Source organism: Hetaerina americana, unplaced genomic scaffold, assembly GCF_022747635.1.
Source record: "Hetaerina americana unplaced genomic scaffold, ioHetAmer1.1.p SCAF_122, whole genome shotgun sequence".
NCBI classification, from domain to species: Eukaryota; Metazoa; Arthropoda; class Insecta; order Odonata; family Calopterygidae; genus Hetaerina; species Hetaerina americana.
This window is the reverse complement of record NW_027286315.1, coordinates 243,100-268,002: the sequence shown is the minus strand read 5'-3', so window position 1 is coordinate 268,002 and position 24,903 is coordinate 243,100. Positions and strand designations below refer to the sequence as shown.

Below are 24,903 nucleotides of genomic sequence, written 5' to 3'. Positions count from 1 at the left end.
ATAAAATTATTTACTGAAGAAAATGCATTATACATGCATTATACGCATTTTTTTGAAGCTATGAAATAATTTTCATGGTATCCAGATAAATTATACATAAAAATACCCGAATTATGCATCCAATCACTTACGAGCTACCCTCAAGGGCAACGAAAAATTTTGCACTTTGTTTCAGTTACTACATTATCCTCATCGCAGCGAGTAGACTAACATCCTAGCTTTGCCCCGCGTGCACCATTTAATACTATATGGTGGTATTCCGTAATTCCTCATGCATCGGCATTGTTAGATCATCCTTCAGCCAGCGATTATTGTCTTTCGCTCTCCCTTCACTCTCTGCAATGTGCTCCGACTGACATCCTAACCATTCCCGCTCTGCTTTACTCGCTTTGATCTCGTCACTCCCCCCATCCTCTCTAAACGAAGACTCCAACCATTCGCCGTGGATTCCTATGGGGAAAACAAACCCGGATAACCGGGTTGGTGCATAACGAGAATGCATATCCCTCTGGAGATCAGTGATACGGATCACTGAAGAGACGGCGTTTCCCTCACTATGTGCTTGTGACTATCGTATTCGATATGTAACATCCATCAAGGAGTGAGTGACACGTGGATTTGGAAACAATACGTGTACATTTTTACTCGAAAATTAAATTAAAAACTAGGGTTACAATGAGATGATTGTTTGTAAATATTAAATCAATTCAAGATTTTGCTTAATATGAGACTCGTTTCAATGATAAATTTCCCATTTGCCAAATGTATCGAAGCAATATGTGGAAATAATCCTTAAAATTTAGGTTATCATTCTATTGGCGCGAATTGTATTTAATTACTCACGCTTATTGAAGTGAAACTTTTTAATAGTTGGGATGTTTTTAGCTAAATCACAATTTATTTAATTAACTATGTTATTACGATGCTCTCTATCAAAATGATTTACAAGACGCATAATTATTTTAATTGAGTATATTAAAATTTAATGACGAAGAACTTATTTATTAAATAAAATTAAAACGATTAAAAATTTTACTGGGATGCAGGATTCCTTTTCCCCAATAATTGTTTAATGCATAAACTGCAGAAGGGATTCTAAAATATTTCACACAAAAGGTTTTGAAGCATCTTATTTTTCAATTTTCAGTGATGGCAAAATTATTTTTCTTGGTTAAGAACATGAAAATTTAATATGGATACATATTTTAGCCAATATAGGCCGGCATAGCGTGATGTGCTTAACAAAGAGTTTGAAAAGATAGCTCAAGTTTTTGGTTATACTGCGAATAATTTACGTAATTACTCCTACAATCGCTTCACTCGAAGAATTACGTGTTGTTTTAAATACGTATTTGAGTTTTTTTTATGTGCATTTTTATGGTCAGGTCAAGGCTCGGTCGTGAAATACAATGCTGAAAAATAAGTAAATGCGAACAATAAAATAAACTATCAAAGGTCGCTACCTTAGAGGTATTCCGAAAGGAGAAAGATACTATCCTGAGAAATTTTTAGGATCTTGAGGTGACAGAAATGGTAGAATACGAAAAATATGGATATTTTGAAAATGTAGGATTTGGTTAGACTTAAAGATCTTAGGAGTCGCTTTTTGGAAAGTATTAACCAATTTAGAGATTAAATTATCTTTGTTTACCCGTGATAGTGATATTTACCTTCGAGAATGACTATGGGAGAGCCAACATCTGGGTCAGTCAAATACATTTTACGTGGACCTAATAAAGATAGTGAACCTAACTTTATTCCGCAAAATATAAACAGCCATTTTATCTGAATATTGTCTGCAGGTTAAAGTTAAGCAGATATGTAATGGCAAGAGTGCCGTTTCGTCTTTCTAATAAGGGTTTTTTTCAAAGCGCTCTTCCTTATCGTATTCCCCCGAACTCGAACGGTGAAATAAATTTCTTAACTTCGACATCATCGACGTCTAGCACTCCGAGGACGCAGAATGGAACCGTATAGGCTAGGTCGTCACGGCACCCCCGAATTAGAACGAGTGGAAGCCCTGCTACGGATAGGGGATGGAGACAGGAGAGAGGGAAGATAAAGGGAGATGGTGATTGGGGAACAGGGTGGGAGAGAAAAGTCGGGAAGATCGGCCGTTGACTCCAGAGGAACCGTTCGTGCGAGAGCACGCGATTTCGCGAGAGTGTGCTTTCGGCTTTCGCGGGAAGACCCCCACGGATCGCTGGCGTCGCATTTCGAGGCTAGAGGGGTTCCGATGGAATGAAAAAAAGGATGGTTTTCAATTCACTCACCAGGCACTTGACCCCTCATCTAACCCTTCTACCCCTTCCAAGCCCCTCTGCCCTCTCATTCTGACGAGAGGGGGGGGGGAGTGGAAGGGGAGGGGGATGAACTCGAGCGGAGAATGCCCACCGACACACACCAGTGACGGAGGTGCGCATAACGTGAGTCAACGCGCACATACACACGGTCATGTGAATAGGAGGAGGGAAGCAAAAGTCTCGGTCAACCCGCATGGAAAACGAGCGAAGCCTTGAATCCATTCGAGGAGAATCTCCGCCTTCGGGAGGGGGAGGAGCGGGGGGGGGGGGGTGAGAGAGACAGGGGTAGTCGGCGCCATTCATTTCCCGTCATGCATCTACTTCCCGTGACGTCCGGCGACGTGGATGCAAGTCCGCGCCGTTCACTTTATTTATGTTTTCTTTTTATTTTGGCGGGTGGAGGGTGGCCTAAGTGAGGAAAAGGAGAGCATTTTGGGTAATGCGCTTCCTTAAATGATAAAGAGATGAACGCTCTCCTTAAATGTGCTTTAAATTCCCTAATTCATGTTACATAATCATATTCACAATTCTATCTGCATTACTATTTGCTTGTCAACCGTTTTATAATAGGTTTTGGATAGGCATACGGCTGCACACTCCTAGATTTCTTCGTCTCGCCTAACAAGTCAAAACGTAACACAGAAAACTTCAATAAGCTGCCCTTTAATCCAGCATGATTTCGCTCTCCCTTCATTTCATTCAATATCACTGTCCGTTTTCATAGCCTTAATTTTTATGCCTAACGTCCAACCTTCTAATCAACATTATCTGCATTGCTTATTTAAATCCAACATTAGGATGTTCGTACAAAATACACCTGAGATATAAAGGCAAGGTGACTGCAGAATCTATCCCAAAAATTATTATCCCTAGGCTCATCCTCTTTTTGCCACATAAGGCTTAATACATAAAGAGTTTGCGCCCCAAGGATAGAAAATGAGTAGTAAGTTTTACGTGGAAATCCTCGAATGGCTACGGAGAAGAGTTCAACGCATTAGGAAAGAGATGTTTGCGAACTGGAGGCTGCACCACGGCAACGCACCGTCCAAAACCGGCATTCCTCGTGACCGAGTACCTGGCCAATCACAAGGTGACAACACTGAACCAGCGGCTTTAGAGCCCAGATTTGGTACAGCCGGACTTCTTTTTTTCCCCAACATTAGAAAGGAGCTTGAAAGGCACCCATTTTGGGACGCTGGATAATGTCAAAGCGTGACAAGGTGCCTGAATGAGGTTCCCGTCGACGCCTTCCAGGAAGCGTACCACGACTGGCAGAGGAGCTGGAATCGGTGTGTCGATGCACAAAGGTTATATTTTGAAGAATTTTAATAATTTGCGCTTTTATCATCAGTAATTTTTTCCTGGATTTTAGTATCGTATTTATTTTTGGAACATACCCTTTAGTTCTTTAAAAATAAAGGCAGAATACAATGTTTTTTTTTAAGCCTAGCCTCCATACCGTTGTCAAACCGCAGATATATTTTCGTAAATAATATAAATTACAATACAATGCATTTATTCGATTCCTCGTAATTTTATCAAAACTAATTTCATGCATACTTGAAAATTACCAGTAATCAGTGGTACAAAATTGTTATTTTCCATTTGAATGAAGAATATTTAGACTAAGTTTTGTTTAAAAAAAATGAATGTTTGTTCGTTCGCTTATCATTGCCTTATTTTACAATTGTTTATTTTCCCCGTGGATGATCAACGGAAAAGTGTTATTTTTTAAATTTGAAATTACAAATGAAAATAAAATTTGGAATAAATAATAATACCATCACATTTTGGAATCACTTTATATGGGGATTCCATTTCTTATTATAAGTGTTCTTTATTCAATAGAGGTTAATTTCTGATCATGATGGTTTATTTATTAAATCATCCGGATTAATCTACACTATGGTGGATTAGGATGGCTGGAAAGAAAGCTCTACCTAAGACGTAAAAGAACGTGGGGCAAAATGAGCAAATCTTCACTTGATTAGCTTATCTTGAGACGGATAGATTAGTTAAAAACTTAATGGAAAGGAAAATAAAAGGAAAGTTCCCGTGAGGAAACTGTGGTACAACTACGTTGGGCAAATTAAGAGGGAGCAAATTTCAGCATTTGGTAGAAAGCTGGAGAAGAAAGAGGAAAGAGGCAATATTTTAATTGAACTAATATTGGTGATTAACAATTATTACTAAATAAACGCATTATAACTATCAAAAAATAAATTAGTTAATGTTGATGAAAATATAAGCTCAGCCGTTAGAAAACTCGATAAATCTTAACTTAAAAGAAATTTGAAAGACAAAGTTAGGTAAATTAATTTGAAAATTTTCGCAATTGCATAATTAATCCATTAAATAAACAATGCGACACTCCTCTTATCTGGGATTGGAGATGATAAATCTATTATCATCGGAATTCGGTTTTATATTTGTTTTGTTATATTAAAAAAACACAACATATATGTGCTGAATGTTTTTACGTGATTCTGCGTACAATTTGAAATCTTTAAGTTTTATGTAATCTCATTTTGTGCTTTGAGTTTCCGTTGATTTAAATTGGGTCATACAAATATTTATTGCACTTTAGGAATGATCCCATGTACCAGAAATTTTCCCTTTTGTTTTCTTCATATGTTTTGTCTTAAAATATTTTACGAGGTAAATTTTAGTTATTATTCGTATTACATCATATAAAAACATTTTCTCAACAAAACATTTTCAACTTTAACTAAATACTCTTTGCTTCTTAATCAGGAATATGTGTTCTCCTCATCCTGAAAAGAATATAATTTTAAACGTTCTTTCATTTTGAGATCTGTTAAGAACATTGCACGATTGTTTCGTCGAACATTCCATAATAAATGATTTATATTTTAAATAATTAATCCTTCATGAAATGAGTGCAATTCATGGCAAAATAAATTTGTTTCAGTGCTAAGCATTTCTTTCAGTTTTCTTATTACAAGACTTGAAATAAAAGTTGACAATTTCAATGTAATATCAAGATTTGATTCTAAAATAACAAAATGGCAATTAAGATTGTTAAAAATCAATTCACGAAAAATTGAAGTTGAAAGAATTTTAAAACAATGATAAATGAGTTCAAAATTAACCCAAAAGCTGCAGATCACAAAGTTTTTTTGAGTATTGTCGTCAAAAGACATTTTGCACCAAAATCCAAAATATTCAATAGAAAGCAAAGGGACATAATTGATACCAAATAGAACCCTCGTACAGTAATGATTTTATCTTTCAAAATTTGACTCATACATAATTAAAATTTAAAACTAATAGATTTTCAATTAATACGTAACTAATAAATTAATAAAAACTAAAAATATTCACCACTAAAACTTAAATTAAGCATTCAAACTCTTTTTCCCCGACGCCGATCTCGTTACTGCCTATTTTTCGAAAGTATTCCGATCGCCTTTTGGCTAAATTGGTCATCAGACGCACCAAATCGCCACTCAATAGGGTCAATACACCACAGACCTCTGCTTGCTACGTTCTATTATTTGTTTTGAAAAACTACATTAAGAAACAATTTAGAGACCAGGTGCAAAGAGATCAAATCCATTAAACCCAGCGTTGCTCTTATTTTTGTGCTAGTTTATTTTTTGCTCTGAAACACAAATAAGAATACACAAGTAAATATTGACTGTTTAACAGTTTAATCTGTACCATTACATTTAAGTTATCTTAAATCTTTGGATGAAATTAAGTCTTCTGATGCGTAATGAAATCCCAAGATAATGGCCGAGGGGATGAAGTGGGAAATAAAGGTGGGGAAATTACAATGTCTTTCACAACTGAACCAATTGTAATATACAATCCCCATAATTTTTCTTTCCGGAATGGCAAAAGCCTTAAGGGGGGTCTTAAAGGCATTCCCTTTCTCTTCGTCGCACAGGATTCCCCGTCCAAGTTAGCATGATAGGGGGCGGCCGCGCGTAATAAGATTCTTGAGTCAACTTCCCGCGTTTCTTAAAAACTTTGAATCTCCGTTTACACTACTCGAGACTTCTTTCTAAGTGTTCTTGAATGAAAGCAACGAAAACTAGCGAGTTATATTTTAAGCCGATAAATGAACCTCTCACATATTTCAAATATTCTCTCCCCGGAACATCTGAGCTGGCTTAAGTTTCTCCGGCTTTAATTTCGCACTCTTACGGGAGTCGAGAGTCTACTTGAGAAAATTTCCTTCCTCGAGACATCAGAAGAGAGGTGGACTAAACTTTGAAGTTAAGTTGAGCATTTGTGGCGTCTCTTTCCTTAATATGAACATTCTAAAATAGAGGTATTTAGTCACCTCTCGAATATTTCTTAGTCGATCTTTCAAATTAATGAAGCACCAGATATATAAATGTAGAATTAACCTAAAACAATCGGTTATTCCTCGCGAAACTTTGTCGATTCGATTCGCATTAAAATGAAAAACATACCATTTTAATACCACAGTATTTTATTAGGGAATGCTGGAGTTACGACACTTGATGTAATTAATAATGAGGTATATCCTGATGATTACGTCAAATATATCGAAACCAGGGTCGTCTCTTAATAAAATAATGTGCCATTACAAAGCTATATATTTCTATTGTATAATAAAAACAAACTTGCACAAATTGTGTCTGGTACCATCAAATTACTTTTCAAATCGAATTGTCTCTACTTTACAGTCATCGTCATTTTAGTTAGTTTGCTCACATTGCTATTAGCAGTAGTCTGCCCACTTATAATAGGTTTTTGATGGATTCTTATACGACACACTACGCCTCAGCCCTAGCTAACATTACACAACATATCCTTAGATACCATTTTACATATTACCTACAAGAGCTCATTCTTCAACTCTGAATACTTTCTACCTTCCCTAAATTCCATTCAAAATACCTCTTGTTTTCCCATTCACGTATTATTTTCCTCCTCTCCATGGATTTCCCAGCATGCTCCCCTTTATTGCTATCAATTAGCACCCTACTACCTCTCAACGTCACCTGCATCCACTTGTCCTGCTTTATTCTGACCCTGCTTTATTTTTCCCAACAATCTTCTATCTTCCCCCATCATGACTAGTACTTCATTGTGTGCTTTCCTTAGAGTCCATTTTATTTTCTTTTCTTCTCCACACTCACATCGCAAAAACATCTAATCTACGCTTATCCTTCCACCTGAACGACCGATATTTTGAAACAGTTGATTCTACCCTCCATTCTAGTCTATCGCAAGAAATAATGATGAAGCCCAATACTTTTAATATTTACCCTTTCATTATCCTTCGTTCTATTTGGTAGTGATTTCCTATTAAAGTTCTCACTTCATACTCCAAAAAGGATGAAGGAATTTCAGTGCAAACAGGGCACTGTTTCTACTGGAAATTGTATTTCTCTAATAATTGGGGTGATATTATAAATGTGGACTTTTAATTTTGCGTAACATTCATCATCAAAATAAAAAATTACCTAATGGCATGCTATAATTCGTGAAGGGGTTCATGTAAAGTTATATCAGATATTTTAAACCAATTTTAGTACCATAAATTAAGCTGATATTGTATAAATAAGATTCTACCTAAAGATCTCAGACATGATGAATGTCGTATGGCCGTTTATCAATTATATCATAATTTGAATGGCACTAAAATATTTCTACAAGTGATCCTGTCCTTGATGTCGCTCAGTTTTAATTCGTTTTGCAATAAATATAAGATATTGCTGAGAGAAAAAAAAGGTTATCGGGAGGATCGGCATTGCTTTTATCATTTTGCGAAGTAAAATTCTTGCGTGATCTAGAGTTTGACGCATTGTTTACAGTCTTACACATTATCTATGCGAGAAACTTTAAAGCAGGGAATTTTATATCATTGAAACAAGTCTTAATTGCTAGAATCTATCTTAGAAAACTCTTCTATTCATAGCCACAGGGTCCGTACAATAGGTATCGGGACTGGTTCGCTGTAGCCTCGACAGAGCAGTGGATGGGGGTCCGACCGGTCGGCTCGGTAGAGGCGTCCCCCACCATTCAGGTTAACTTTAGTTCAGCCGCCTCCCGGCATGCGTTGAGAAAGGAGGTGGATTTTTGTGACGTGTGATTGTTTGTGGTGCCGTCGCGCCATCATGTAGCGCACCGTCGAGCAACGCAACGCTGTGCAGTTTTGCGTTAAACTCGGGAAATCCGCGTCAGAGATCCTTGAACTCATTAAACGGACTTATGGGGATGATGCCTTAGGCCGCACAAGAGTTTTTGAAAGGCACAAAATGTTTAAGGAAGGTCGGGGGATCGTCAAAGAAGATCACCGCGTCGGACGCCCGACGACCGCTCAAACCGATGCTTAGGTGGCCAAAGTGAAAAACGTTTTGGACTCTGACAGGCGTTTAACCATCGCCCTTATCAGTGAGGAGAACAGTCTTTCAGTCGGAACCGTCCACATCATTGTAACAGATTTTGCGATGAGGAAAGTATGCGCGAAGCTGGTGCCGAAAGTCTTGAGCGAGGAACAAAAACTGTCGCGGGTGGAAATTTCGTAAGAAATTTTGAGCTGCGTCCAGGAGGATGAAGATTTTCTCGACAACGTGATTACCGGCGATGAAATGTGGGTGTTCAAGTACGAATCGGAAACAAAACGTCATGGTTCAGAATGGCACTCGTAGGCGCGTCCGAAAAAAGCCCGGATGTCAAAATCCAGAATCAAAACCATGCTGATTGTTTTTTTCGACCGACAAGGCATTGTTCCCACGGAGTTGGTGCCTACTGGAACGGCTGCAAATACTGCATTTTACGTGCAAGTACTGACAAGCCTGCGAAATCACGTAACGCGCGTGCGACCAGCCATTGCAAATTGGAAACTTCACCATGACAACGTGCCGTGCCACGGTGCGATTATTGTGCGGCAGCTGCTGACGAAATTCGGCGTGGCAACGTTGCCTCATCCCCCCTACGGCCCCGAACTGGCTCCGCCTGACTTTTTCTCGTTTCCGCGAATAAAAAGGGAGCTCAAAGGATATCGGCTCGATCCATTGAGGCGGTTCAAGTGGCGGCGACAAAGGCTCTCAACAGTATACCGGAAAACGACTTCCAGCGGGCTTTTGACGAGTGGCAGACGCGCCAAACTAAATTAATCGATGTAGGAGGAATGTATTTTGAAGATGATTAAGTAATTGTAATGATAACTGCAATACGTTTTGATTTTTGGAACCAGTCGCGATACTTATTGAATGGACCCTGTGACATGCACTTATTGAATGACCCTGTAACAACCAAAATTTTATTGGTTATCTTAAATGATCTGTAAATACCTCTGGAAGCTTAGTGGACGCACTGAACAACTTGCCTTCGTAAAATAGTGGACTCCGGCGAATTCTAAGAGCGTTGCGATGCAGTAAAAAAAGGACATGAGCAGGAACCAATCAAGGGCCGTGGCGTAGCGGACTTTAGGGAGGTCGGTTCTGCTGTCCAGACTGATGGTTGAGAGGGTCAGCACAGTCGTGATCCCTGGAAGAAAGAAAAGGGAGAAGGGATCCTAAGATACAACTTTGGTAATGTAAATTACGCCTATTGAATTAGTGATAACATCAAGGACACAAGTTTCAGAACAACTGTCTTAACTTGCTTCAACGATATTATTCAAGCGGTTACTGAAGGCTCCAGTGCTGGTGATGGAATCAAGTTATGTATTTAGGTCTGTTCAAATGTTTTTGGGAATTCATGGCCGTATAGCGTCGTTGATTCAGAGGTATATCATTAAATATACTAGTGGTCCATATCGGATACCAAGACTACAAAGATTGGTTCCGTCTATAAACTCATAAGGAAAATCATACTCGTTTCCCCTGATTTTATAGAGAAGGAAACTAGTCATTTCATTTATACTGTAGATATCAGCTGATTCCCTGAGTCACGCCCGATTATAACCATATAAATAAAGTCAATTAAACTATTTAGTTTTGACGAAGGGCTATAGTTTATAAATCGTTCATGAGTACCACTAGACAAGATAGGTATTCTACGTCTAATTTAACGTAAAATATTAATTTTTATTTGGCAAAAAAATAATTTCTGACGCACAAGGAGCAATAATTAGCATAAAATAAAATAGGATTAAATATGAAACGCTTAAGGATTTTTTTATTTTATTAATGGGTTACTGAGAAAAGAATAAAACTTAATTGATGCCTTAAACGTTTTCACTGTTTTTCGTTAATCTTTGAAAATTCGTAAGTATTTATCATTGAAATGTAAGATTTAACTTATTAGATTTTGCTGTCAACATATAATTATATTTTTATACTAGACTAGTCATAAATTGTTTTACAAATTGTATTAGTCATATTATTATTGGAATTGATCCCTTTTTACTGAATAGATAGATACTGCTTCCTTAGGGATTTTTATAGTCGTATATCTCGCTTGGCTTAAATTTTAAAAAAATCATAGCCAACAGTAACATGAGCTAGATAAAATACTGACTAAATAATGTGGTTTTAAATGTTATAAGTTCAAAATTCAGATTCATTTCATCTGTATAATCTCTTGAGTAAAAAAAATTGAATACCTGTACGCTAAATACGCATTAAATCTATATGGTCAATTAACAATAAATGGAGTATGTTTCCTTAATTTTAACAGATATATAACACATTGACATAACATTAGTCTCAAACGTATGGGTGAGGTGAAGAAATTATTATTGAACTCCTAAGGCAGCCTAATATAGTCAACGGAATTGACCTTAAGATGAAAGTACCATAACGCCATAGAATGAGGAATAGTGCCCTTGACTCCATAATCATCTTTGATCCCACCCTCGCATCCTTGGCCCCATTTTCAATGCGCCCAACATTATTCCATTTACCCTCTCACTCCTTCTCAATCCCCTTCCTCCATACAACGTCTCGATCGAAGGAGCCAGATATCTCCAAATATATGTAGTCTCCTTAATAACATTGCCTCGCACTTAGCATGCTAGTAGAAGTCCATGAAGTTTCTATTGAAAACTAAGTTCTATGAAGCTATGAGAGTTCCGTTAGTTCCGTGTTAACCCCTTAGGATGTTGGAATAGGACAAGGAATGATCGTTAAGATAGTTGGGTTAACATATTGACGTAGGGACATCACTGCTGGAAAACGCCGTATGATCCACAGGCGAACGCATACTTCAGGAGAATAAATTCCAAAGAATTTGGTCGAATTTCTGGGGATTTAAATTTGCTTCTGTCTTTTTTGCTAACGATAATTACTCATTAATCACGTTTTATAAATATCTTACTTCCAAAAACTGTTTACTGCTCTGGAGCCGAATTCTACCTGAATGGCCGAAAGCAAATAATTATTCTTAGGACGGACTGGTTGAATCAATTCTTACTAAAGTTTCAAAAAGTAACTCTTTGAAAAGTTTCGCGTTTTCCAAAAATATCATTTCAAATTCATATTTTAATTCAGTTACTACTGAGCTATTTGCTCCATATCAAATGTTAACCTTTTTGTAATGTATAATTCAATATATAAAAAAGAATTTTACAATGTAATTGGGTTGTCTGGAATAAATTACAACAATTCACACCATTAGTTGGTCCACGTTTACCTTAAAATTGTTCCTATCAAACAAACTCGTAATGATAAGAGACTAAAGTTTAAGATCACTCGTGAAATATATTGAAAATGACAAATAACGAGACAGAAATAAATTCTCTGCAAAAAACACACGTTTCACCTATCATTAAAATAGTTGAATTTCAATGCTAATTTTTCCTGAAATAAAGGCCCATTTCGTTCTTTTTAGCGTCTTGTTTAAATCAGAGCGCTATTACAACTCTCCGTTCCCGAAATCACATTTTTTTAAATTAGAGTCATTTTGTCGTTCTATAGCGCAAAAAATTAATATTTCAATTAGTACTGCATTGACTGCCTAACACAGGCTTTATCGGTAGAATTAAAGGGCGTATAAAAGGATGTAATGCCAAATATTACCAAAAACAAAATATTTGAGGGAAACAATGCGTAAATAAAAAATCATCATGGAAATAAGCAACCAGTTGATATAAAGTGGATGGGCAGCTGCAATAACCTAATATTTAGATTGATATCCGTCCGTCATGATCGAGAGCGCCAGTTAATTAAATTGGGTCTTATGTTAGTTGAAGTCAAAAAACGCATTTAAAATGTTGTGCAAATATGTTACATATTTTTGGAGTACTTGTATTAATGGATACATAAAAGCCTGCTCTCCTGGTTCTCCAATACTGTTATCAACAGTCAATTTGTACTTACGTAGAGCAGATATTCACATTGGCAAATGGGCATCCCAGATCACCTAACCACCGTGATCAACCCGAAGGTTTGTTTCTTTAATGAGGGTAGAGCTCATCTAATGCTAAACCGAACGAATTCCTCTCGATTATTCTACCCCGTTATATTCTCCCCATCTCCAAGTTCCGATTACCAATTCACTTGTCTTATCCAGGGCTTTCGAAGGCCTGACGATCTGGAGCGAGTCGGACATCGAAACACATCGGAGGAGATGGATGAGAACCTAACGCAGTGGAAAGTCGGTAAATATATTCATTTAAATCGGCGAATAAATGGACCGTTATGTAGAGATCTAAGGAGTTATTTTTATTTTGATCTCCGAATGCCTCTCTGGTGGTTCCGGTGTCTTAAAGATGTCGAGGACCCACTCTTGACTCGTCTTCAGGTTTCCCAGAGGCAGAATCGAAAAGAGTCGTCACAATTAATATCCCCAAGGCGCGAACCAAACCCACGAACGTAGCGTTAGAATACGAGACTGCTACCATGCCGTTAGTAAAGGAGATTTGCAGAGTTAATTGCAAATTGCCATATAATTGCCGTAAGAAAACAATGTGCTTGGGCTACCATGTACTTCGGCACAAGTAAAGATAATAATTAGAGAAGGAATTGTTGAAATACCCTAGAGTTGAGTTGAGTCGCATATTGAAATCATCTCTTAGAATTTCCCTTTTTTCTGCTGAGAGAGAGACACCGTAACGGTTTTCATGCCCATGAGGTCATCCAATGACATCAATGCGTACGGAGAAGAACCAAAAGAGTGCAATGCTGAAAAGGGGAAACGATTGGCTCTTCCTGGATATGATTCTCGACCTCATCCATTGATTTCCTCCGTAATATTTCAATCTTATCCCCGTGCAGCCTTGTAGGGATTCGTTCCCTTGATCAGAGGCCGTCGTGGGGAGATTGGAACGCACCGAGTCCCACCCTGTCGGCAGTGGCCTCGCGGTGGATCCAGAAGGAAACCCAGGAGAGAACGACTATGAGGATGCATGGGACGTACACCTGGATGAGGAAGTATCCTGTATGACGTTGGAGATTGAAGTTCACCTGCAGCACGGAGAATTCTCCTGGAAGGAAAGAGAGGTGACGAGGTTTTACGCTGGCTTTAATCTGCACATCGTGTGTGGAGGTCATTCTGCTAAAATAAAAATATTATGACTTCGTTCGCCCCATTTTAGAGCTGAATGAACGATTGAATGAATGTAACTTGCGGCCATATTTCCTTCACTCTATCTCTGTCTGTAATACCAAAGCGGAATAAGTTGTGAATAGTCGCATATGAATGGAAGATAAACCTGCTTTCTTAATGCGTGGTGGTTATCGAAAAATGAAACAGAATTTTATTGGATTAATTGAGTTTAATATAATATAAAGGTTTATTTCAGCTGAAAAAGTGGATACAGTTTTCTCATCTGTACCAATAGATAACTAAATTTCGACTAAATTTTTCTAGGTGCTCTTCTTAAGTGCTTATTAATTTGCCCGTAATTAGCCCTTATACTTAAACTGTGAAATCGGTTCTTTTACGAAATATTTATCAAGTTCTTTGCAATTTAATGGAGTTCTTGCTGAAACTCCTCCAACACTCTATGTATTAGTTGATTGTAATTTGAAGATAAATTCACAATCTCTCGTAGGCACATAATTTTTTATAAACAAATACTCGTAAGTCTCAGAGAAATTATTAGGAATATTTTTATCATGAAACGTATTTGCATGCATTGAATAAATTTTTATCATTCGGCTAAAAGTACAAAAGATATGGAAATAACTATGATATCGAAAATGTAATTGTCATGACAATTTAAATTACCAATGTCTGTTAACAATTATGCACATGAAAATATTCTAAAATATTTGTAAGAAAACTGGAGATAATTTAACTAAATATTACAATATAACTTGATATTACAAATTAAAATTTTCGAAATTATTTCGATTCTAATTCTGAGATCATTTGTTGATCTCTCATCAATATACATATATGCCACACAATGATAGAATAAAGCAACAAAATAAAATATTTTCCAAACATATAGTTAATTACTAATGATCCAGTCAAGAGCACAATACATGCATAGCTTTGGGATTCCTGACATCTGACTTGGGTACGAATCAATATGTGGGCATAAGCTCCCTATATATCCCGTTTTGTGAATGTAACTATTATTCCTACAATGGTTCATTTATATAAGTACATTATATGCAATTTATGTTTAGAGAAAAACAGAAAATTTTCTATTCCCTTAATCTGTTAGCCTCTCAATCCTAATTCTAGTAAGAGTGTCTACTAAAATGGTAGAAACGTGCTCACACAGCAGATATCCTTAAAAAATCACTTAGTTATTGATAAGGCAAGGAAATTCATGCTAATAATAAAATTAATTCTTACATCCCTTAATAGTAAAGTCCAAAATACACATACATAAGTTCATATAATAGATACATGTGAAAAAAATACTTAGTACTTTCTTTATGTTTACACTAAACAGTAATACAAAGATATGCGGCATCTACAAATTCGTTCTTAGCAAAATAACTCCATAATTATTACTTGAATTTCAATATCAGGAATGATTGAATTATTTTTTTTGGAAACTATGATATCCTTGATATATCATTAGCAAGACATATTTATTGGCAATTGATGATTAGTTATCGTTTCATAAAGGCTATTTTTTATGGCGTGCTTAATAGTTTGCATGACAAATACCTTCTCGGCGTGTCAAGGAAAGATTCCTTTGTGGACTGCCCATCAGGTCAAATTGAGATAGCGCCATCCCAGGAACAAAATTGACGCTGTTACCGGACTGCCATTGATAGACCAGCTGCTTGGATGTGTATGCGTCTAGGAAAGCGTAAAAGTAATGATAAAGGTCTTAACCTTCATTAGCAATGAATCTTATTATTATTATATATCCTAAGATTTGGCAAGTTTTTAATTAATTTTTGGACATTATAGCGATAATTTTTTTTAAATGAATACTTATCCGTATTTCCTCATCAAATTTATTAATTCTTTTCTATATCCGTATTTGCAATGAATGTAAAATAATTTGATTTACTCACTACATCATCGAACTTAATGTTAAACTCCAGGTTTATACTATTTGAGATGAATATGCAGCTCCAGAAAAAGTCAAGTATTTTCTCTCGATACTTACAACTACCGAGGATCAAGGGACAGGACTGTCTATCCATTGGAAAATTTCTCAGCTCCATCGGACACTTTGCTTTGATCGTCAGCCTGTTGTAATGAGAAGAATCCATATGTATAGAATTTTAAATATCAATAAATAAAATTTTATTTTACTTAAACATTAGCTACACATATATACTATATGTCTGATAATTTTCAGTAAATTGGTGTAAAATATTTACATAAGAAATTAACGATTACAAAAGCAATATGCTTTCGTTATTACAATAATTCGATAAGACGTTACCTTAATGAACGTCTTATTGATATTGAATTGTTCATAGTAACAGGTAATTTAACATGTGGAGTGTGAAATAATTATCTCATTTGGAAGTTACCAAATGGGTTTTTTTTCAGAAAAACTGGCATTAGTTAACGTCATTAATTTTGCTTCAACTTAGCTAGGTTACATAAAACATGCTGCCAGATAGGTTGGATAAAATAGTTGGCAAAAACAATAAAAAAGTTCATAATTTATTACAACCGAAAAAAATTTAAACTGCAATATTTTATATTCATGGCATGAACAAACACATTTATGAACCTAGACATCGAATCACAGTTCACCTCAATTCATGGACTCATCAGTTCCTAGATCGTCCTAACCTCAACGAAAAGAGTCGCAGATGAAATATTAAAATAGTTGGCGGAGAGACTACACTCAACAGTATACTTGGTGCGATACATGGCAATTGGAATTAAACTTGAAAAAATGCGTAGTTATTATTTTTGGGAAAAGAGTAACACTCCCCAATTTAGTTAAAAAGTGAAGCAAACAGAACTCGCGAGTGTAGATTCCTTTAAATACTTGAGTGTAACAATTACTCACTATCTGTCCTGGGGAAAGCACATACGGGAAATATGCGGTCGTGCTAATAAAAAATTGGGATTTGTAAAAAGAGTGCTGGGTAAATGTGACGAAAAAGTGAAGGAACGATGTTTTCTTGCCTTAGTCAGGCCCCACCTAGAGTATGCTGCCAGTATATGGGATCCTAAAGAGATAAATTTAATTTCGGAATTGGATCGAGTTCACCGGAGGGGGGCTAGATTTGTCAAAAATTGTTATGACCAACGCAGTAGCGTAACTACTTTGCTAGAAACTTTAGGTTGGGATTCCCTTACACAGCGGCGTTTATAATATAGATTAAACTTATTAAAAACGTTTAAAGATGGGTCCTTTTCCGATGACATCAAGAACATAATACGAACCCCAACGTATTACGGGCGGAGGGATCACGAATTTAAGATTAGAGAGATAGACTGCAAGACTGACAGGTTTAAATGGTCATTTTTTCCAAGAACAATAAGAGACCAGAATGCTAGTAATCGAAATCCCCCGCTAGTCGGCTCGACATAATAAGTATTAACCTACAAGGTAGCGACTGTGCATGATTATACTAGTATATTTATATATTTTTTTTGCAGGTTCCCCCCACCTTTCCCCATCCATTTGAAAAATGCTAACCCCCTCATCCCTTACCCTTTCCTCCTGGTGCTGCACCCCCTGCCAAACACCTTTTTGGTGGCTCGCAGGGTATTGATGTAGATGTAAACACACACTGAAGTCCGGCGTCTACTCCGATTGCCCAATTTGTATATTCGGTCAAGTGTCGGAACGCTGGCATACGTAACCTAGAATAGAAGCACTTGGTGGCTAAACGCTAGGACAAACGAGAAGTATCAATTGAATGAATTTTAATCGCGACTCCGAGAAATTAGTTCACACGTATCCGCATACCGCGGGGTTGAATAAGAGAAGAAAAGTTAGGGTAATATAGATTCGTTGAATTGGATGTATTCATTTTATTTTTTCCCCAACATTATGCATGACCATGATCGAAAGAGATTGGAACACCAACCAATGAAAACCTAAAAGTCCTTTAAAACCTTCTTCCCACATTTTTTCATGATTGGTTTATCCCTCTTAGCCTCGTGCTGCCAAGAGCGTTGTTTCTAGATATTGGTAGGGGCTTACATTAATAATAAAATCAATATTACTCGATGCAACAATTACAGAGTATAAAAATCATTCGCCTTCACTAGGATCCCAGTCAAGGCGAATTATTTTTACACTCTGAAATTGTTGCATTGAAATGCACTTTAGCAGATGACTCCGTTAAAAGTTACTGCTGCGGCATCTCCCGCAGTTTATTCGGAATTTGTCAATAGTACTCGTTTAAACGATAACGGGTATGATAGATGAAATGGCTAATAAGGTTTGTTGGCTTTTGTTTCCTACTGCTCACTTGTTTAAGCAAAACGAGGGAATTGTAAATGAAATTCAAGCGTTGGAGCCACTGCAATAAAAATCATGACCATGGATGATACATAAATAGAAGCTACATTAAAATAGCATGTTGAACAAAACTGGCTGATGATAACGATAAGACAATGACGAACTATAAATAAAAACTTGGTATTTATTGCGGTACTAAGGGTTTTGATCACATATATCCAACTTCGGGGCTCACCCGGTCAAGATATCATTGAATAAAATGATATGAACGTATGAAAACACTACAAAAAACTTTTTCCAGGAGAAGAAGTTATTTATAAGTTTATATAATGTATTGATGGAAGTATACATTCCACTATAATGGAAAATTAATAAACTGTTTTCAAGCCAACATCCATAATTATAACTGACGTTGTTATCAATCAATATCCCTCTCCATCTGGTGACGACAAACTCCATGCAATTCCAGTCGAATCGAATCAGATTCAATTACAGGAGTTCTTTTCTTCACAATGTTCCCTAGCGCATTCAACCACTGATTAAGCATCAAAGATTTGGAGCTTCGCTTCCATGATTGAATGAGCCAGGGAAACGGCCAATGAAACGTCGTCCCTTCTCCTCGATAGATCATATTTAGCCAGACTTGGCTAAGGCTTCACGCCAATCTGTTTGGTGATTCCAAACTTCCCATCCAACAGCCTTGCTCGCTACCGATAACCGAATTTCAAGTCTATGGGGTTATCTTACAGAAACCTTTCGTAGACATATATCTGCACCGCGTTCATTTCCAGTATCGCGAAAAAAAAGTAACTATAATTCAGGACATTTTGGAACTATGGTTAGCATCTGCATAAGGTTTTGCGGTAGGCGACTTGACTTCTTTGGAGGTAATTTGCGACAGTTCAAAATTTTAATCTAGATGAAATTCGTGAAGTAAAAAAGTGAAATAGGTCAAGGGTATGCCTCCCTTTTCGAATTCTGGATAACTTCTGATTTTCCAACTAATTTTTTTTTACATTCCCTATGCTTCGAAATTACAGATTTCCATCTAGATAATGGACGAAGATGCTTGGAATTCACTATGCTCTGCCCTATTTCTCAAGTACAATTGAGAACTCTTACGGAAATGTCCACCTATTTTCTCAATTGATTGAAATTGTGTCAAGGCAGGAGGCCATAGGGTTCCAAATTTCGGATTCTCTGATGCCAAATCATAACTTGCAGTGCAATAGGTTAACTGTGATAGTCTTTAATAAATGGAATGCCTATGAGATATAGAATCAAAGTGGGAATGGATATGAGGAAAAATAATTTAATTTTGGACTCGGGTCTCATCATAAATAGATTTTTAGAGCTACTCAAACATCGGTGAAATAATAAATTTTGCCTAAAGTTACACGGAACAACCCAGTACTTAAACCAGAATGTGGTTTTGTAACATAAAAAGAGAGCACGAACATCACTTGACAATTTTTTGATGCGCATAAAAAGTAATAAAAACTGATATACACTCAGAATGAAAAAATAATTTTAACCATCTGCCGTACCGATAAATTCGTTATATTACAATTTGCACTTTACTACCTTCCACAGACTCTCACATATTAAAAAGCTAGCTTACTGCATGTAATTTTTAAATTCATTATCTTGTCTTCATCTGCATGCATTCATATCATAAGGCACATGGAACCCTGCATAAAACTTTGGGGCATATGGCAGAGGGGAATTCGACAACAAGCATGCAACATTATATCAAAGTTTTTCTTAATTTTTAGCTAGAATATAGCATGTGTAAACAAATTCAAATGAAGTAGGTAGAATATTGGTAGAATTGAGCTCTTACGGCTAGTATTATTGAATAAATGTAAAACTCCAATAGCCGTAAACAGTTTTAAACTGTTTACGGCTATTGGAGTTTTACATTCATTCAACGAAGTAGGTAGAGTCAAATACAGATACATGAATTGCGGAATCTAAGCATAATATAGTTCACTACACGTAAGCGAATAGTTGCTAGTGGGCAATAAAATAAGGTTTAATGAAAAAAACAACAACATACTAAGATACCTGGAAAGGGAAAAAGAAAAATACATTTCTCTAATCTTATCGTCATGATCTCTTCTGTCTTAGTACTTTGGGACTAATTATACATTTAAGCATAATAACTGGGGTGGCCTGCTTCCAATTTATCCGAGTGATTTAATAATCGAGCTATTCTACTAATTTTATCATTAATCAATTTTACAATTACAGATCCTCCAGACTTCGCGCGATCTAATTTGGAAAATATTGGACTCGTTAAGGGCTCTGAGATAGTTTTAACAATTCTTACTATTATCTTCGGTGACTTCAGTAATAAAATTTAAAATCCTTAATGTTTTCCCGCTGGAAAAATCAACAAATAACTATTCTAGATGATTAACTCTGTTCTGGTGGGTTTCAAATAAGATACCCTTCAATTAAAGCAGGATAATTAAATTCAATTAAAGAGTGTTAACCGAGAAAACTGACGGTTGCGTAGACAATCTAATTAAACATAAGGAAATAACGTTGAGTATTGACAACCCGTCAAAAATATTAATTGATTTCCTTTCAAATTTCATTTCAAATAATTTTTGAGAATGACGGCGAATTCCAATGTGAAAAGGGGAATGAGTTCTGAATAAAATTAGATAAAAACAGGCAACAAGCAAAAACCATTCGGAAAAATTAGATTAAAACAGATGATCATGATGCCCACTTTGGTATCAAGAAAGAGATGTTGTCAAGGGGAGAAATATTATAAAGTCAGAAAAAAAGAGGCTTTAGGAATGGTCTGGTACTTGAGAAGACTAATGTGATAGATGGCAAATCTTCTGATTAAACTCTATAGATAAAGGAAGTTGTTTACATAAAGACTCCACAGGCATGGTTATCCTGATTTTATTTCGAAGCCCTAAGTATAAAACGTGAAAACTTAGGCTAATATAACCATCATCATAAACATTGAAAATACTGCATTTTATCTGAGTATAAAATTCCAACTACGCCCGCCTTGGAAATGTATAAATATTAAACAGTTCCTTATTTTACATATTTTCCAAATCCCGTGAAACAGCAGAATGTGGCTATGCTAAATCCAAGTTGGAAGCTCTACTTTTTGAGGAAATATTTGTATAATTTTTCCTGGAGTAAGATCACTCGCCTCATGGAGTATAGAATATCTCCATCCTGTCCAATCCGCAGCAGTTTGTTTGGAACGGTTATCGTGTGCACATAGGAGTTCTTTCCGTTGTGGAAATAAGTGTCGGGGCGCCATATCCTCTCCAACATCTTAATGCTTAAGCTCAAGCTTTTGATGTGTCCGGCGCCGGAGAAGCTGAGTCGAGAATCTCTCCAATACTGGCGGAAGTAGCAGTCCATCGAGTAATCCTGTGAATTAGGAATGGATAAAATATCAGTTGGTGGTGGAATTTAACTCACCATCTAAGTATCTGTGGTAAGTTAAATGCCAAGAAATATATTTTTTTCTTTCTATCTACCACTCGATGCAGGACTAGATATATAAATATTGGGAGATAATATTCTTGGTTTGTCGTTATATCATTCACAGTGGTCGTACAACCAGAGTTGGCACAACAGCCATGATATGAACGAGGTTCAAAAACGTTATTTTCATTTAGAAAAACGGAAATTTATTAGGAAAAAAAGAAATAAATCGATTTTCATTGGATAATAGCACAAAATATTCATCTGCAAAAATTTCCATCTGCGAAGGTTTATTTGGTCGGCTGGTGTGCAGATACACATTTGGTACACTGACTGCCAGCACTGAGAACCAATTTAACAAAACGAGTACGTTTCAACTTAAAATCAACTTTTGAGATAATATTATTATTAATTATGTAGTTTAAATTAGATATCTTGGTCAATTTGACTACATTGCTAGTTTTGTAAAACGAAATGTTATTTAGGAAGACTATTTTCCGTCAATAGCGGGTATTTTGAAGATACAATATAAAATAAGATCTGATGCTCTCCCGGCGTATTTGCTTTATGAAGTTTTCTCGGGTCTTCCACCGTGTCAGGGGCTCCATATTGGTCGACGTTTCGATGCTCGACTCAGCCTTAGGACGAGTCGAGCATCGAAACGTCGTTCAATATGGAACCCCTGATCCGTTGGAAAACCCGAAAAAACTTCATCAAATATGGTATCTAGTTAGAGGATCTACTGGCTCAGGTAAAATTAGAATATTAAAGAAAAAACACAGAAACATACTATAGAGAATATTAGATTAAAAATCGTCGTTTCAAAAATATTTGATTTGGAATATTTTTAAAATTAAGGTATATTTCCAGTTGACTGAATAGAGTTTCATTAAATTTGTGAAATGAAAACTTTCCCATTAAAAAAATTTACCATTTCCCGTAATAAAATTCATACTTAAATGAAATTTAAAAATTTAGCTTAATATTTGAGAAAAAGAAAAAAAATCCATCAAAAAAGGCAAAAATAAAACAAAGCTCCTTATTCCAAACTTATTCTTATGTAAGCCTAACACAATCGTGAGTGAAAAATGGAAGTAATGTCTGTTTCGGTCAATTTTTAAATTATTTATATTATTTGTACATTCCGCCAGAAGTTTAAGAATACAGTTGTTCCTTTAAGAAGATAAATTTATTTTTTGGGATAAGGAGTTTATTTTATTTTGCGTCATTCATTATTTCATGTACATAATAGAAGTAAACTTAAACGGTATTACTTATAGCTAAATCCTAGGAGGAAGGCTATATTACCTCTGAAAGTTAAAGAGGTTAATCTTAATAGCTAATGTTCATCTCGCGGCAAGCATATTATTTTTCATCCTCTTGATCGATTATGCATAAAATAGAAGAGGTAATGCGAACACACCAGATTCAAATATCAGTTCTTACCATATCTAATTCAGAGATTGGCCCCATGCTCCTGATAAGGATGTTAGTGCGTACTACTGTCGGACGACCTGAAATTAAACATAAAATAAGTTCACTGACTCTATTCATATTATTAAACCATTGTGGTAAGTCAAAATCATCTACTTTCAAAATTTGCATGAATTCTAAGAGTGCATATTATTAATAATAGCAAGTTATACTTTGGTTTCATTATGATAACCTTTAGAATAATATAAAAGGCATACATTTTATTCTAATTTAAATTGAAAAAACGTTTCACAAAACGTTATATCCCAAAATAATTCTCGGAGAATTTTCCTTGAACTTTTTATCTTTGTCATTGTAAAATTAAAACAAAAAGACCAAGAGAGAATTAAAGCATTCGAACTTCCATGAGGGCAAATAATTTTTTTAAAAGATTCCCGAGTTATTTATGGGTATTCAAGAAATAAATAACGACGTATTCCGTGGAAACGCAAATAATTCACCCGTAATCGCTCACCATGAATTTTCATGAAGTTCCCGCCTCCTCATTCAAGCAAACAGAAAGGACTTATTTTTGAACAACGATAATAATTTGTAGATATTTGGTTCGCTCGAAGGAAAAGCTTCGACTTCAATATATTTCTTGAAAACAATCTTATTCTTTCATCAATTTAAGGGCTTTATATATATATATATATATATATATATATATATATATATATATGTATATAATATTTATTTATTTATTAATATACATATATATATATATATATATATATATATATATATATATATATATATGTATATATATATATATATATGAACTTTTTTCATTCACATAAATTAAATTAAAATTAAGTAAAATAGTATTGAAAATTCGTCCTGCTAAAATAATCCTACTCTTGCCTCCTGGTGAACCTCAATACTTTAAAGATATACTTAAACTTCTTTTATTAGGGCATTTTCGGAATGCTAACAGGTTCCACGCCATGCTAGATGCTTGATTAACATCTGCAATCAGATGATGTTACTCCGAAGATTGTGTCACTCATTCGAATGATGCCTTTTGTTCAAATGGAAAGGGCGTTCAATCCCTCTAAACTTTTGTGCGCTCGAACAAAAAGGGTAAAACATGACATTAACGTCTACAAGAAAGTTCTGTTCTGCTCTGCCCTCCGAAAGTGAAAGGCGCGGGGGAATTGGACTCACAAGCGAACTCAAAGAGGGTTTGTTAAATGACTCCTCCTCATCTGTGATGGGAGAGTGGGAAAGAAAGGCTGAAAAGGAAAGATCTCTCTCTATTGGACTCAATTCCCGGGGTAACCTGCTCAGCGTCAATTAACAGCCGCTTAAGGGAGAAGGAAGGGAGGACGATTGTGTCGTGAAATCAGTGCCGGGAACGGAAGACTTTTAGACAGGAAAACGTATTTTTTCCCCCTCTCATATACCTGTCACAGAGAGATTACAAAGACCATATTGCTGGAAGAACGCCACCGATTGGAAAATTCTCACCGTGGAATTGGGATGCGTTCATGGGAATATCTGCAGAAAAGAATATTGAATGAATGAGCAATAGCTCTTGAGGGACTAGCGCCTTATTTATTAGCAATAATAGACGGATGGGTTACTTATGATTTGTCATTGATTGTTTTAAGATCATTTTTTCTCTCTCACTGTGGTTCGTTGACAGGTGGCATTTGATTGGAAAGTAAAATTTTCCTTTATTGCTTCAGATATTCGTATTTCATCACTATTTTTTTGAGGCTATATTGAGCTATATTGAGGATAATTGAATTTTGCAAGCTTAAAAAAATAATTCTTCAAAAAGGAATAAAAAAAAATGGAAATGAACTTTGGCTAACTGCGAAATGATACATACCTCTTACAAAATTTATTAATATGTTGGTGCTAATAATATATATTATTATTAGCACTAAAATTATACATATATATAATGAA

The 24,903-nt window shown here is 35.9% G+C and overlaps 1 protein-coding gene across 1 annotated transcript in view; it reads right to left on the bottom strand.

Moving 5' to 3' along the window:
• The window catches only part of LOC139685955 (gamma-aminobutyric acid receptor subunit alpha-3), a 97,197-nt gene that overhangs the window by 20,794 nt on the left and 51,500 nt on the right, over positions 1–24,903 (bottom strand). The window contains exons 3-8 of the mRNA XM_071583090.1: positions 22,960–23,027; positions 21,230–21,456; positions 15,775–15,857; positions 15,324–15,458; positions 13,525–13,677; positions 9,637–9,797 (exon numbers count right to left, since the gene is read on the bottom strand). Of these exons, the coding sequence (XP_071439191.1) occupies positions 9,637–9,797; positions 13,525–13,677; positions 15,324–15,458; positions 15,775–15,857; positions 21,230–21,456; positions 22,960–23,027 (827 nt within the window). The remainder of the gene's footprint in view (positions 1–9,636; positions 9,798–13,524; positions 13,678–15,323; positions 15,459–15,774; positions 15,858–21,229; positions 21,457–22,959; positions 23,028–24,903) is intronic.